The sequence below is a fragment of the Protopterus annectens genome, chromosome 5.part1, assembly GCF_019279795.1.
Source record: "Protopterus annectens isolate FY-2018-M chromosome 5.part1, PAN1.0, whole genome shotgun sequence".
Classification (NCBI taxonomy): domain Eukaryota; kingdom Metazoa; phylum Chordata; order Ceratodontiformes; family Protopteridae; genus Protopterus; species Protopterus annectens.
In genome coordinates this window covers 738,429,081-738,445,810 of record NC_056736.1, presented here as the reverse complement: position 1 = coordinate 738,445,810, position 16,730 = coordinate 738,429,081, and the positions used below count along the sequence as shown (strand labels likewise).

General features: G+C 38.1%; 1 protein-coding gene across 1 annotated transcript in view; it reads left to right on the top strand.

Moving 5' to 3' along the window:
- NBEA (neurobeachin) overlaps nucleotides 1–16,730 on the top strand; it is a 4,581,458-nt gene that overhangs the window by 1,969,567 nt on the left and 2,595,161 nt on the right. The window contains exon 33 of the mRNA XM_044072852.1: nucleotides 2,213–2,754. Within this exon, the coding sequence (XP_043928787.1) occupies nucleotides 2,213–2,754 (542 nt within the window). The remainder of the gene's footprint in view (nucleotides 1–2,212; nucleotides 2,755–16,730) is intronic.

The window sequence follows — 16,730 nt, the reverse complement described above, 5'->3', positions numbered from 1 at the left end:
AATTTTATCAAAAAAAAAAAATTCAATGGCACACTTTTTTTCTCAGTTTCTATTTTCACACTGGGAGAAGTGAAGTTATTCTGTTGATCATTGTGCAGCCATTTTGGAAGTCCTAAAATGGAAATTATTACAAGGACATAGGAAACCTCCAGACACTGGATCCATCCCAGTGTAGCTTTGTCAAAGGAAGGTCATGCTTACTGAATCTGGTGGACTTCTATGAAAAGTTCACTACGGCAATGGATAAAGGGTATAATTGATGAATATTGCCTACCTATATATATGTAAAGCATTTGAAACAATACCCCACTGAGACATTGTCAGTGAACTTACTTACAGAAGTAGGTATAAACCCCTTTATAACATACTGGATAGCTAGCTGGAACACTGATAGGGCCCAGGAGGTTAGATTTCATTAAGCCACCTCCACAAAGAGGCTGGGCACCAGTGGAGTACCCCAGTGTTTTGTGCTAGGCCCACTCCTCATTGGCATCTACTTCTCGGATGGCAAAGCCAGTGTCAAGACATGCAGCTAACCAAATTTGCAGATTATTGTAAACTGGGAGCAGTCATTGAATCCTCTCAAGATGAGAACACCCTTCAGGAAGAACTAACGCAAACACTTGGTACCAAAGCCATGGCTTAAAACTTAATACAAGAAATGCGTTATAGTACATTTGAGAAGTCGTCCACCCCAGGTAACCACGCCAACAATAAAACAACCCTAAAGGTTGATTTCACTAGTCAGGGATCTGGAAACTGATGTAGATAGTAACTTAGCCTTCGAATAACATGTGTGCAAGGTAGTAAGAAAATCCTCCTGAGAGGTCATCATACCATTGTACTCAGTCCTTATCAGACTCATCATAGAGTATATTGCCCCCTTTGGTATGTACCCGACCCATCACACAAAGCAACTGGAATGTCTACAACAGTTCCTTACAAAAAGAAAACCGGGAGTAAACAGTGTCTTATGCTGATCATCTTAAACCTCCGATTATTTACTCTGTATCATGCAGACTACTAAGAGGTGATCTTTGCCTGGTGTACAAGGTATTTCTTGACCATGTTTTGATGAACCGTTTGCTTATGCACACACAAAAAAAAAGCATCAGAACCACTAGATTAAAAAAAAAAACATTTTTGCTTTCAACATAAATAGGACACATTGGAGAGAGAGAGAGAGATGTTTCTCAGAGAATTCCTGTTCTCTGGAACAGGCTCCCTATCCATATGAAGCAGAGTTCCTCCCTGTCCCTATTTAAGTGCAACTTGAAATAATAGATGGGTAATTGGAAATTCACCTCTGGTTTGGTGTCTATATCTGTGATGGGCGGAGGCAATCTGGAAATCACCCCTTTTATAAATCAAATTTGTGGGTCATATTTGGGTTGTACAGCTAGGTTTATAAGGGGTGCAGTGGTCATTAACCCAGCATACACCTGCAAATTCACCAGCTGTGCCATATGTCACTGCTCTTTCTTTAGTAATGTATACAGTGCTGTCTGCTGAGAACTGTTAGAAATGGAATGGGGCCACCAAAACTTACACAAAGCTGGTAATGGGGCCACCAAAACTTACACAAAGCTGGTAATGTTATTGCTGATAAGTGTCACTCATCATTTGTAGTGCATAATTAGTTACTTTGTGTGCATTTCAGAAAAGCGTTAATGTGCCTAGCCCAAATTTCCAATTTCCTCCGAGCACTGTCTGGTGGTTGTATGACTTGCTCAAGGTCACACAGTTGTCAAAGAAATGCTGAGGAAAATGAACCCTTCAATCCAGGAAGTAGCACATTATCAGGTCATAGCCTTAATCCTCTGTGCCAACTGCTAGACTGCCAATATCTCTAGAAAGCTTTCATTAAAAAAGAAATTCATAGTGAGGAGTGCTGTGGTCTGCCTGTATGCCTTGTAATTATACAGCCTCTTGACTTGGATTCCCTCTCTCTGTTGCTGTTGCAACCTGTTTTGCAGTTGTGCATCTCTTTTGCAGAACTGGACAGTCTCAAGTTGTGGTTAGATACTGCAGATGTGAAGGGAGACCATATCACTTAATGTGCTGTGCAGCCATTATTAATTAGAGTTCTTGAAGTTAGTAAAACCATTGCATAGAGAACATGTTTGCTTTGTATAGTTGTGTAATAAGCATATTTATTGTGCATGTGTGTATAACTGCAGAAATCTCAATATACATTTTTCATGTGTTACAGAGACCCCTACATTATTTTCAGAATCAAATAAAGAAAAAGATGTAGCAATACCAGTTGACGATATTCCTTTGGAGAGCTCACTTCCCCACACTGATTCTGGGATTGGTGAAGAACAAGTGTCCACAATCATGAATGGAGCTGACCTGGATGCCAGCCCAGGCCCAGATGCCATGAGCGAATTACTATCTACCTTGTCCTCGGAGGTTAAAAAGTCAGAAGAAAGTTTAACTGAATGTCCAAGTGAAGTACTGAAACCAGCTTCATCCCTGTCAAACTTAAACCAAAGCAAAGGCATTAATGTGAAAGAAATTCTTAAAAGCTTGGTGGCAGCCCCTGTTGAAATTGTAGATCTAGGGCCAGAACCTGTTCCCTATCCAGATCCTGCTTTGAAGAGGGAAACCCAGAGTATTCTTCCTATGCAGTTTCACTCATTTGACAGGTATTTATCATCCGTTTACTGTTATATTGCTGTGTACAGTATAGTATTCTGCCGCAAAAATAAAAAGCACACCATTTACCCAGGAACACAATCATTTGAAAGTGTAACATCTTTGATTATGTCTAATCAATGTTTTTCTACCAACGCTGTCATTATGACTTCAGAGATATGTTTTCTCCATCTGCTGTTTATGATGAACCTCAAATCTGCGACATAATGACTACTTTTGCCCTAGTATAGAATTATTTTTTCACATTGCTCCAGATTTCCAGATACCTTGTTACTGTAGCATTTATTGTATGGCATTTACTTTTATAATGGCACAGTAGTGTGGCGTTAATGTTTTTACTTTGACAAGGACCAGTGTTTTCATATTAATTTCTGCATTTAATTAAGTGAATTAAATATATTTAGTTGCAATATACGTTGTATTGCTTTTCTTAAAGCTGTCAAAGCATCCTAAAATGGACACTTACTTTCCATAATTGTTTTTCTTTTTATTCGTAATCCTAAAATTTAAGTTAAAAGTGGAACCATGCTGCATCTTTTAAGCTGTTTCTGACTACGGCAGAAAAGGGAGCCTTGCATATGTAATATATGCAGAGCTAGTGCACTGTAGAATGTGAATGATGAGGTGATATTGATGAAAGGAGGGGATTCAGGTCTCTGGGGTGCTGACGACGGATTGAACAGAAGTGGCCCTTCGCCACACGTAACCCAAGCCTGTCGTCTTCACTGCTCAAAGCCATAATGGGAGGTGGCAGCCTGAAATGAGTTGCCACGGCAAAGAGTATTATTTTTGAAATGCTTTCACACAAATCACTGGGTGCTGCATACAACTTTGTTTCATGCTTTAATGTCATCAGGAGACACAAATTGGTGTGTCTAATTGTTTGCCACCTGCCAGCAAAATGAGCTGCCAGGCAGACATAAGGGTTTGATTGCCTGTCAGCCATGCAATAGATTGAGAGTGACAGCATCAAAAATTTCTGTTCAAACTCCTGAGCTTTGAGATGCATTTAGAGAGCAGTGTGTTCTACTGCTTCTGGAGAAGTGCATTTTTCAATTAGTTTTCAATATACTGCTGCCTGCAGTCTCATCTGTCTTTACATACTTGAAATTACATTATGAGCAGTCACAAATCCTAGGTCACAGAAGCCAGAAAACTTGTAACTTGCCTTTCAGATGTCACTGGAAAATCTGGACCCTGATCTTGATTATTAATCGATAGTAAACTGTGCTTTCCATATGTCTTACAGAATGATGAACAATTTCTGAGATAATGTTTGATGTCCTTTTGAGGTTTTGGTTTGCCTTTGTGCAATAAACTGTTTCCAGGCATGTGTGTAGTTCCCCTGTTAAACATGGTGTCACAGATGCAGTCATTATTACGTCTTGCTGCAGTTGTTTGTGGCGTTTTATTCCATTCTGTTTATAATAGCTGTTAAGCATGAGTAGATGCATAGTAAAGAAGTAACTAAGCGTAATTAGAATGTGTGGCTTTCAGAAAAGTGCTACATAAGGGACAGTAGTCTGTGCATCATCATAATGGTCTTAGGTTTCTGTCTCTAGCTGGTCACAGTACAAGTTTTGTTTTCTTGCATATTGGAAGTTACTCAGACTGTGACTCTGTCTGCAGTACTTAAGATGGTTCGTCAGATAATAGATTTTTTTTATTTTTAGTACTGCAATAAATGCACCATGAATTTTGTGTTCATTATTTTTTTCATTTGTTGGTCTTGTTACCTGTTGTAGCTGCTGCAGATTAATCTGCTAAAACAGTCATGCATGCTTGATAGCAGGGGTAGGTTGCAGCTTGTATTTGTGTGTTTATAGAGACTTTTCAGAGATTCTGATATACAGTATTTGACCATTTCAAACTGTGTAATTCACATCAGATTAAGTCTGATACTGTTGCTAGAGGTGTTCCACTGCTGATATCAGAGTATTAAGCATCTTTTTCAGATTTCTTATCTTACAGTTTAACTTTTCTGACAGGTTAATGCATGGGGTTAATTTAAAACTGTGAGTTGCAGTCAAGCTTTTTCCGGTAATCGTAGGATTGATTCCTTCATTCTCAGTTTGCCTTTTATGGAGCTGAGCAGGTCATTTAAATAGTGCTGAAAGGTTGATCTTGAAAATACATTACTATGCAGCCAGCAAATAAAATGTACACATCAGGAAAAGGAGGTTTGGGATTGTGGAAAAGTCAGGATGTTGGGAAACAGCTGGCATCACTGTGGAGAATCGAATATTTTTCCATTTTTCTACTGACTGCTCTGTTACGATGGCTTTTCTGTCTCTCTCGCTCGCTCTCTGTGAACCAAACTTGACAATAGAGTGTCATAGTAATATTTATTTTTGTCTGCAAGTTTCTTTCTGTTTTTATTCAAAACATTCTTTCCTTTTTTTTTTTTACATATGTAAATGCACATTGCTATCAACTCTGGACACAGTGTTGTTACTTAAAGTAGTATTAGGAAAATGCTGTTATTGCAGCAAGATGTCCTGTTTAATTTCATTGGGAAGGTTCATTCATGGAGTAGTGTCAAAAAGATGATGGTTCTACCTTCGGCAAAAAAAAAAGTAAATAAAAACAAGATTTTTATATTTATATGGGACCTCTTCAGAACCTGAAAACATTAACTTAGTTGATATGTAGATACGAGGCAATCAGTCTGCAGAGCATTCCAATCTTAGCCAATAATCCATATTCTAAAGTTCCATTCAGCTTTAAGGAGGGGAATGCAAGGTGTAGACCAGGGCAGAATTTAAGGCTGCCCATCTTGTTTCCAGTGATATCTGGAAGGCATATTAATTGACATTTAGTGCAAAATTGTTCAAGAGGTGCAGGATACTTTGAAATATGAATCTGTAATGTCAGTCTGGCATATTTGTGTGTTTGTGAAGGTTTATTTCCTTTAACTGGGTATAGGAGAAACCATTTGTTCTATGAAGGAATTGAAGGACAGAGTTGGATCTTTCATGGCTTGAAAGGTTAGATACAAATCTTGATGTAATGTACAAGAAACCGTAAAAAGAGATCGAGCGAGAGGTTTTGGTCTGTCCTAATGACTGCAATTTTTTTGCCACTGATCTTTTTAGTTCGAAATCTGTGATGTCACTCAAATTGAGTGATTTGTTTAGATAAACACATGCCAAAAGGAGTAGTCTATTCGGTAATGGATATGATAAGGTACAAATTAATGGAGAATTAAGATTTCTTTGGATCTAAAGAGACAATTTTGGAAATTAAATGGGTTAGAAGGCTTTCTGAACTATGGCAGAGCCAAGATGTCAAAAGATAAGGAATTATCAACAAGAGTGCCTAGATTCCATATGACAGCATCAGAATGGAAGATATATATATTACCCGTGTGGTAAGGGAAAATGTTTTGTTTTTGTTTACCAAATGAATTATACTAAACATCTTGAAATTTAATTTGAAGCCATTGTCCTTGCACTTGTTGTTAACTTGGTCTAAACCATGTTGGAGAACTTTACAAATCCTATGCAGACTTTGATAACTATAGTTGGCCTAAACGTCTAAGGATGGCAAAAAAACAGCAATTTGACTCAGCAAGTCTCTTATTTTCCAGCCTTTTAGATGTTCCAAGTTATCTGTCAGTCTGTCTTCACCCACCCCTCTGCATTCCTACTGCATATATAGGACCCACTTCTGAGGTTTGATCTGACAGATTATCCAATTCATATGGGAGGGGACTGAAGTTTTAACTGGCTTAAAAAGCTCCTAAAATGTTTGGTGATATTGTACTTGAAGGCCTCACCAGTTTGTTTCGCGCAGAAGTGGGCATGTCGCTAATTGAGTGACAACCTGGTCTGCATATGTAATTTGCTCGTGCATACATGATATGAGAATATTAACGTAAATTAAATGTAAGCAGTCTTGCAAATCTCACTTTAGTCATTCAGTCTATTTAATCATAAAACCCGAAATTTTAACAGCATGCTCTATAATTCAGGAATTTACAAACGTGCAAAAAATGACAAATAACGCCCATAACACGTACACTTTCCTAGTGTTAAAACAGTTGACCTTAGTCAATGGTCATAACCACGCCTCTCGCACAGTAAAAAGCCTGATGACATGTTTTTCTGCTAACATTTGATTTTGCTGAATCTTTTTTGGTTTCATTTGTTTGGACAGTAAAAAGCCTGATGAAATGTGTTTTGCTGCTAACGTTTGATGGTTTCGTTTCTTTGCTGGTTATGGTGCAATAAAACCTGTCAATTACTGATGTTGGTAACAGTTTACTGTTGTATTTATTGTCATATTACATGTCAGTGTGCTTGTTTTCCTTACATTTTGTTGTACATGCGGAGGAAATGCATATTCATGAATGACGTATCACGGGGGTGGGTTTTGGGTGCGGCTTGCTACTGCGCATCTGGTGAGGCCCTCAAGTACAACATCGCCAATTGTTTGTTTGGGATGTTGAACCAATAAAGATCCGACTCCTTAAATGCTATCTATAATCTGTAAAAGGCTTAAATGCCTTTATGTGCAATATATTGAATTTTAGCACAATTGAGAAAACTGTTTAGAGTTGTGTGAACAAAAGAAGCAGTTGAGATCTAGGTATACTAATATCAGTTAGTGTTATATTTCAGTTTTTCTGTGACACGGCTGTTTAAACATTTTTCAAACTATAGTCCCTGTCTTGCACCACTTGGTCTACCTTTGCTGTATAAGTCTATAAATACTTTCTTTTCTTTTCCTGAGACTTGTGATCACAAATTTTGAACCATAACTACTTCATACTGTTTCTGCCCATTCCAAGTATCACAGGGCTGTGTAATAATCTTTGAGAATCCGCATTAAAAATGAAGAATAATTTCTATCTGTTTGAATGTGCCTTGTTATACACAGCTGCAGCATGTTCAGATGAAAACTGAATTTGAAACCACAGTGTGCCTGAAATCATTTTGCAGTTCTCATGGATGTTGGCAGCAGCTAAGGATGGGGTACATGGGTTTGATCAATGTGACTTTGTTGGAATGAGAATAAGAGATGGCAACATAGTCAGTTACTTGCATATATTTGTAGGACTAATTTGTGATTGTTGAACTTTTCCTCAACTCTAAGGCTCAGAGATTTTAGAGGTAGAATATTAAATATGTGGGGAGTGTGGAAGGGTGCAGGGGGTTCTATCTGCTATCTCACACTGTAATATTCTCTTATACCTCATAGAATATCTGTCACATTAACCTCCGTCATATCTCTGTATAAAATTCTTTTATATCTCATGCAAAATCTATTCCCTATTTATCTCCTTTTCATCACTTTATCTCTTCAATAATCCCTTACTTCTACTATCATCTCTGTTCATTCATACTCTGTTCCTCATGTGTTACTACCCTTACTTAACTTTTAACCTCATACACACAAAGCAGAAACTTCTACTTTTTATGTCTTCTGTATAACTTAATCTGCTCTCCCAGTAATGTACAACTCTAAACTAGAATTTTGACTGAACTGTTTACATTCTGCTGCAAATGTTATCTAGCCACATGATAAATTGTATTATGTCTAGAAATATATGTATGCTTGGGTATAACTGTAAAAGCTATTCATGTCTGTACTTGTTACTAATAATACATGTAATGTTTAGTTATAACTGTAAAATCTTTTATGTCTGTATGTGTTTTTTGGAAGCTTTTGTCCCCGGGCCTCCGCTGAAAATGAGTTCCTGACCCAGTCTGAGTTTCCTGGTCACCAAATGTCAAAAAATGAATAAATATCGTGTGTGTGTGTGTGTACCTGCCTGCCTGCTTGCCTGCCTGTCTCTCTAGCTCTGCAGGATTGGTCCAAGGGCTTCCCCTCCTTCCTGGTACCCATGTGATTTTTTTTGAGTGAAAGTCTACCTTTGCTGCTGTCACCTTTATCCTTGCAGTATTTCCCAGGCCAGTGATTGTAACTTGTGATTAGTTACTATGTATCTATTTAAGGATCATGTGGCCATATTAATCTGTGAGTTTTCCTTTCTAATGTACAAGCATGTGTTTCCTTTTCAGTACATAGCACTGATACCTCCTGCAGCCTGCTTAAGTTTCTTTATCAATTCATCTTGTTTATGAATCCATAAAAAAAGCTGGAATTCAAAATATCCACCTGAAGATTTCTGCACATGCCACAGCCCTTGCTGTTAAAAAAAAATTCTAATGTGCCAGGGTCATCCTTCTTTTTCTTGTGCTGGCATATTTTTTTTAGCACATTTATAACATCTTTATTAAATCTTCACATTTTAAGAAATATGAGTAGAAATGTACAAACAGAAAGAAAACAAATCATAGTAACATTCTCCATTGTTTTTCTCTTGCAGTATGTTTAAAACAAACCGTAGTAACATTTTCCATTGTTCTTTCAGTATGTTTCACTCCAGTGTTACTTAAATTATTCAATTCCTGTCTTCCCTTAAACCTCATTCTTCCCACTTACCATTATTCTGCATGTATTGTTCCTAATTAATTCCATATATTTTTGTATAGATCTCTCCTTCCCTTTTCAAAATATCCTACCTCTTGTACAATACTCACTATTTTAATTACTGCTGGTTTAGATTTTGATGTCCATTTTATAGTAATTGCTTTTTTGACAGACAACATTAAACTTGAAAGGCTTCACTATGTCTAGGCAGTACAGATTTTGTATCCCAGCTGAAAACAATTTATTTATAACCATTTGGTCCTCCAACATTTCTGACAGAGTACTCTGTAGGGAGTTTCTAAAATCTAACATATTGCATTCCCAAAAAGATATGCTGCCAATGACCTCTCTCTTTATCACACCTTCAACATTTGCTCTCTGCCTGAAGAACAAATCTTCGTTGTATTTATCACTGCTGCAGTAGCCTTAACTGTATAGGTTATTATCCTACCAAGGATATAACAGCCAACCAGCTTATCAAAACTTTAGGGCACCTTGCAGCCATCAAAATTGTCAGGCATCTGGAGCTGAACTGACTGAAAGACAGGTTTGGGTGCCAAAGCCTTCAGAGCTTTACTGCCACTGAAGAGTGCACTCCTGTAAGGCTTTCAAGGATCGCCGGTTGGCTGGTCATGTTCCTTTGGGCAGATAAGTTCTTTTTGGAGAAAAATCTTCCATTTTCTATTAATTATTTGTGTTTTATCACTTTCCTCATTAAAAAAGGTATTTTAAAGCTAGGAGGTATGTGTTTTATTGGACTGTTCCAAGACTGCATTGTTCCTTTAAACAGGAACACAGTTTTTCCTGTTAGTTTAACACTTGTTTAAAATAACTGAAAAAACATTTTCATTTTTATGTCGAAGTTGTGTTTATTTTACATTATGTGGTTGGCAAAGTATTTCAAAATGCTTTTTACTGTGTTTGTCTGTGAAAAAAGGGACTTTAAAGATTTTTAGTTTTTGCTGGCATTTGCTGCTTCTGTCCTTTAGGAAAGAGGCACCATTACTGGTTTGACCATGGAAGAAACTATCAGTGCTGGAAGAGGGAGCAGGGACAGCTTTAGTGTTGGGTCAGAATGCTGTGCCCATCCCTGGAGAAGCTACTGCTGCAGCCATTAATAGCACCATTGGTCCCAACTTGCTTGTTAAAAAGAAACACACAATTAAGCATTTATGTACTCTTCCTCACATTTCCTTAGACAGGAGTAGTTTACTGGGTCTGGCTCAGGGTTTAATTCGGGCTATTGATCCTTCTTGTAAAGTAGTTTCTGATAAAATAAGTGTGTTCCTGTGATGTCAGTTAGACAGCACAATTCAAAGAGGTTCTCTTCCACAGGAAAAAATAGATCTATATGTTAGGATTTCCACTCCTGCTTCAGTTTCCATCTCCCCGTTTTCTTTCCTGAATCTAAAAATGAGGGAGAAAGACTACTCTATACCTTGGATGTCCACAGACAACTCTAGTACTATCTTTACATAACTAAATCTTTCAGATCAATTGTTCATTTCTTGTGAAGGGAAAAAGGGGCAACCTGTGTCGCAACAGACTGGTTCCAAATGGTTGTCTTTTGTTATACTCACTGTAACAAAACTATTCTAGGCAGGGTCAAGGCCCACTTTTCCAAGACCTTGGCTTCATCTTTGGCTTTTTGCAAAGTTTGCAAAGGGTTGGATTCTTTAAATATTTTAGGCTGCGCTGCTTGGTTCTCTGTACGTTCTTTTACAAAGTAAAAGAATTGTAAGTTTGATTCCTTCTGTAGGTCCAGGCAGGAGCGGCCTTAGGTCAACTGATGCCCTAGGCAAAAGGGCTCCACAGCGCCCCCACCACACCATCTGGTGCCCCCATCCTAGTCTACCTACACCAAATAAATACTGGAAAGCGCCCCTACTAGAGGTGGTACCCTAGGCGGCCGCCTTATTGGCCTATGCCTAAGGCCGGCCATGGGTCCAGGTCAGGCTTTGCTAGTACCATTCCCAAGGGACTCCTGGACTCTTCTCCTTCCATCTCCTAAATCTCATAAGCTAGGGCAATCTACCCATATAGCTAAGGCTTCAGCAGCAGTGATCAGTATGATGAACATAGTACAGTTGTGTAAGTAAAGCAAACCTAACAGTAGATGTTCAAGTGATCACTGTTGCAGTAGCCGTTCCCTCCCATCAAACGCTTTGTTTTTTTTTTTTTTGGTGTGTTTTTATGCCAGGGTGTGGGATTTATTTTTTTGTGATCCCTAACATTTTCCTTTGAGGGCTAAGCCTCACTTTGTCTTTATTGGCAGGAAGGCTCTGAAGGGCCTAGCACTCAGACTTGCCTTTTAGGCTGCTCAGCTTAAGCTGCCTGAGAGCTTGAGCCTATGGAAGGTGCCCTGAAGCTTTGGAAACTGGTCAGCTGTTCTATCCTTTGCTGAATATTTAACCCATATAGCTAAGGCTACTGCAGCAGTGATTATCCAAACATCTACTGTTGGTAAGTTTACTTGCACAACAATATTTCTTTGAAGTCTGCTAGTATATAAAATAAACATTTTAGATTTTTTAGCACACTTGAGAGCCATACAGCTGTTCTCCAGGTGTTTCTTTGTAGGTTCTTTCTGTTATCTTTTTCCAATCTATTTAACCAACTTTGGTTAATTCGTATAGTTATCATGTAGTATTTTTATGCTCTACTATAATTATCCATGATAGCACCTTCTGTTCTAAAAAAAAAAAAAAAAAAAAAAAACTTAAAGCTGGTCTTTCGATTAACACATCCCCTGTCCCGTTTTCTTTACCTGTACTCATATTGTCAACTTCTTTTAGGCAAGGCAGTCTCTAACCTGTAGCCCAAAGTTCTACCTGGACTCATACCGCTCTGTTACCGTTCCCTTCTTAATTGGTTCCCAGTACCTTGATACCTTTGCTAATTCCCTCCCATAAATTCCAGCCCTCTCTTGCCTATTTTATATCCCTACTCGCAGTCATCCCTTATGGTAAAATATCCTTTCTTCATCCTCATTTTGGTTTAGTTCCTAGAATGCTCTCTTCTGCATTCTGAATTTTATATTCTGGATAACAGTTACTCTCCTTAAGGACCTGGATCCAAAATCTTACCTCCCTTCCCCCCCATTTCATCAACATTCATTTCCACTTTTTCCCAATTGCAAAGTCACCAGAAAAAAAGTAAAGGCTCCAGTAAGAGAGAGTACGAACTCCTTTGATAATTTTCAAGTACAAAACCACTAAAACAAATTCAAGTTAAGCGCTTTTGTTGGGAATCTCACAGACTTCTTCAGAACGTGTTTACAGTACACAGTACTTTTTATATATGTATCAGCCAATCAAACCCCCCCCCCCACTTTTGAACTCTCATTTCCCATAAATCAATTAAGAAACTACTTAGAATTAAAACATCTAACAATAAAAACACTTAATATAGTAAAACATTTCATTTCTTTTTTACTGAAGTTTGAATTATTAAAATGTGTGTTGTTAAAAACATAATACATTTCTCCAAATAAATCTCTGAAAACAAACATAATCCACTTATATAATTACTTTCATATATAAATAATACAGCATCCACACTTAATGTCAGTGCTTGCATGATGTATTAGTAAAGATTACATTTTCTAACCTATGTAAATAAACTATAAATATTACAATTTAGCTGCCCTTATCTTAAGTACACTGTTGATACTAATGTTCTCATTCAAACCTGGGGTTTTAGCAGCATCCAATTTTATTTGCCAGATTATTCTTTTGAATCTTTTTGAATGCTCTTCTTCATGATTGGCCCCCCCCCAGTCTCCTGTACGCCTTTCCCCAAATCCTCTGATATCCCATTTTCTAAAGAAAGCCAAGAGGTCGGAGAACATAATCCTAATCGCTCTGTTCTGGGCTCAAAAGGTTTGGTTTCCCTTCATATGGCCTCATCTACTTCAGAGGCCTTGGATTCTGGACCCAGTTTCAGATCTATTATCTCATCCAGAAGGTATGGTTCATCCGAGTCTCAAATATGTCTAACTCACTGCATGGCTTCCCATGATTGCTAGGCATTCTTCCCTTTCCTCACCCATCCGTCAAATCATTTTGGCCCATCACAAACCTTCTACGATGAAACTGTAACGGAGTAAATGGGAAAAATTTACTAGATGGGCTCTTAACAATGATCTGGACCTTTATGCAGCTCCTGTGCATAAAGTATTGGATTTTCAGGCTACTTTATCAAACTGGCTATTCAGTCTCCACCATTCACGTCCATCTAGCCCTGATATCTAATTTCCATATTGGTTTAGATCAGTGTTTCTGAAACTGGGGTCCGTGGTATGATAAACTCAAGGGGCCCGCGAGCTCACTTGCACCTACCTACCTGGCTTTTGGGCATCATCCATGACCTGACCCTGTAAATGGAGAGAGAAAAGTTGTGCCTCTCATCCACAATTTATTTAAAAAAAAAAAACAAAACAAAAAAAAAAACGAGAGAGAAACTTCCCTGTTTGCAGCTGAGCAGTGGCTAAGCAGCTGCTTGTCCTTAGTTTTTAGAGGAGAAGGAACAACTTCCATGTTTGCGGCTGACGCTAAGCAGCTGCTCACTTGCCCTGTGTTTTCTGCCAGCAGTTAGAACTTGGAGGGAAAGTTAAACAACTGTTCTGTTCCCTCCAAGAAAGACAGGTCTGTCGCTGTATGGGTATGGGTCTGCTCTCTCTCTTTTGCTATCAAATAGAAATTAATGCAGAGCTGATGATCAATCCGGACGATCTTCTTGACAGAACTTGAATTTTTTTTTTTTTTTTTATCAAGGCTTTAATAAGAAGCAGTGCCTGAGTGCAGCTGTCAGTTGACCAGATATTTGCAGTGTGTGCCAGATTTTTGGCTTATTTGGTCTGTTTCTCATAAAATGGGGTTTCTCTGGCAAATCATTGAGGACTTAAAAAATAATGGCATACTTTTGAGCTTTAGATTTCATGTTTCAGAAAATTTGGATTAATTTAAAACTTGTTCTATCAACTTTCTAATTTTATAAGAGCAATATTTAAAATGTATCTTTAGCTTTGACCCTTTCTTCCCCACATTATGACAGGGTTTGTTCATATTTCTTGCACTGAAGAGGATGAGAGGTATTGTGTATGTGTGTGTGTGTAAGAGGGAGGGAGGTAGGTAGGTGTGTGTGTGTGTGTGTGTGTGTGTGTAAGAGGTAGGCAGCATACCCTTCAGCTGTCCAGGCTTTTGCAGAATGTCCATATTTTTGCTTCATATTGTCAGTATGTTTCTAATAAAATTGTGTTTTTCTGGCAAATCCCTGGCAAATCATTGATGACTGAAGTCAGAAAATAATGGCAAACATTTGAGCATCAGACTTAATAGCCTTCAGAAAATTTGTACTAATGCAAAACTTGTTGTTCTGTTAACTTTCTAAGTTTACAAGACCAAATATTAAAATGTGTCCTAAGATTTGGCTCTCTGTCCCCCCTGTTATGGCAGGTGAACTTTTCAAGAAATTTAGTTTCAAGTGCATTTTCAAGGAATTGTGAGCTTCAGGGGAAGAGAAGTTTACTGCTGCTCGTGCTACGTCTATTTACAATGTGCAATAAATTTGTTTAGCTAGATAAAAAATAGAATCATTGTTGTGGTGCTGCCTTTTAAAGCTGTGTTAGTAGCACAACTGGTAGCATGCTTGCATTTTAATGCAGAAGGCTGTGGGTTCTACTCCAGCAACATATTGATGGATTGTTGATACTGTTTTGCATTTTTAGGGGGTGGGTACTGAAGTCCTGAATATGTCCTCTTTTGGATGAGATGCCTAGTAACTATGAACCTGTTTGCCATCCATGCAATATTACCAGCTTACCATTTTTTTTAAGTAGGCAAATTATTCTTCAAGGGCAGCGGGCACTGAATTTGTAGATGAAACACTGAAATAAAGTTTGCTAGCAGCAACTTTTTCATTAGTTACAGATCTCTTGGAATTATTCAGATGACTTACTTCTGCAGAGACTGTGCATATTGACTGATATTGGTGGATTGTAATAGTTTGAGTGACCCTTTATGGTTGAAATGTTCTCAATTAGGCGGTTTTGTCATTGGTTCATATGTTTTTTCACTGCTTACTGGAAAAATGTGCAGAACTATACATTTAAAACACGTACTACCATGTGGCGCTGTATTATACAAGGGATATAATTTAATTAGTGTATTAAACTTTAATTATACAATCAAAAAGGTGAATCAAAGAACTTTTGCATTCTCCTAAAAATGTTCGCAAGGGACCTATGCTTTGAAAACAGCCGAAAAGTGAACTTAATCCACCACTGACCAGATGTATTTTTTTTCAGTGTGGGTTTCAATGCTGTTTCAGTGAATGTGAGTTTCAAAGGCAAAGAAGTTATAATGTTAAGTCTGTTTTCATTGAGACTATATTGCTTTGTTTAGATTTAGCGAATGTCTGTTTAGCTTTAGCAAATGTCCATCAGTGTTTGTGCTATAAAATTTGAAACACGAGTGTTAAATTAACTCCAAACATCTGTAATCATTGTAGAAGTAAATCAGAAAACAGTATGCACACTGAGAATTTTGAACAGTGTTTATGGCAACTGGGGAGAATTAGCCAAGTAATGGGACACTGAAATGGCTGCATGGTGGTGACTGATTGGGGGGTTGATCCAAATGGTAACGTATGTGTACTGCCACTGATAGGGGTCCGTCAAAATTTTTTCCTTTATAAAAGGTATCCTCCAGCTTGCAAAGTTTCGGAACCACTGGTTTAGATGGTTCTTCACTTATGTCACACAACCTTTGTAAAGCTTTTTTGAAGGGAATCCTAATATTAAGGCCTCCTTTTAAAGAGCCCACTGCCCCATGGGATTTACCCTCAGTTTTACAGTCTGTCACTCTTTCCCCTTTTGAACCATCAGCTACTTGTGACTTAAAATTTCTGACTTGAAAAAGCTTGTTTTTATTAGCTATTACATCTGCAAGAAGAGTATTGGAAATTCAAGCCTTGTCCTGAAAGCCTCCCTATAATAATAATTCACAAGGACAGGGTTTCCCTCAGGACTAATCCTTCCTTCTTGCCAACGACCGTTTCAGAATGTAATATCAATCAAACCTTGCACCTACCAGTCCTCTCTATGCTTATTAGACGTTCATAGGCAATTAAGATTTTATCTTCACAGAACAAAGGATTTCAGCTTGCCTTTTCCTCACTTTCATTGGGTAATCCAGTTTCCAAGATTACTTTAGCTAAATGGCTCAGAGATTGTATTACCTTTATCTGTCATTCAAAGGGGCTTCACTCAGCATGTCCTGTGAAAGCCCACTCAACTAGAGCTGTAGCAGTTTCTGCGCTTTTTCATTCCAGAGCTTCTTTAGATAACATTTGTGCAGCAGCCACATGGTCATCTCCTCATACTTTTATCACTCATTGCAAACTGGACCATGTCTCCAGGGGACATGCATCGTTTGGTTCAATGGTGCTTAGGAATATTCTTTTGTGAGACCACCCAAGATTCGGGTAGCTAGGTACTCTATCCCACAATCAAGGATTATGTGAGGATTGACATCATCAGATAAAGAAGTTATGTCTTACCATAATGTTCCATCTGTGTTGTCGATCTTCACTAATCCTTGATATACCCCCTACCCTTCCCCTGACCTGAG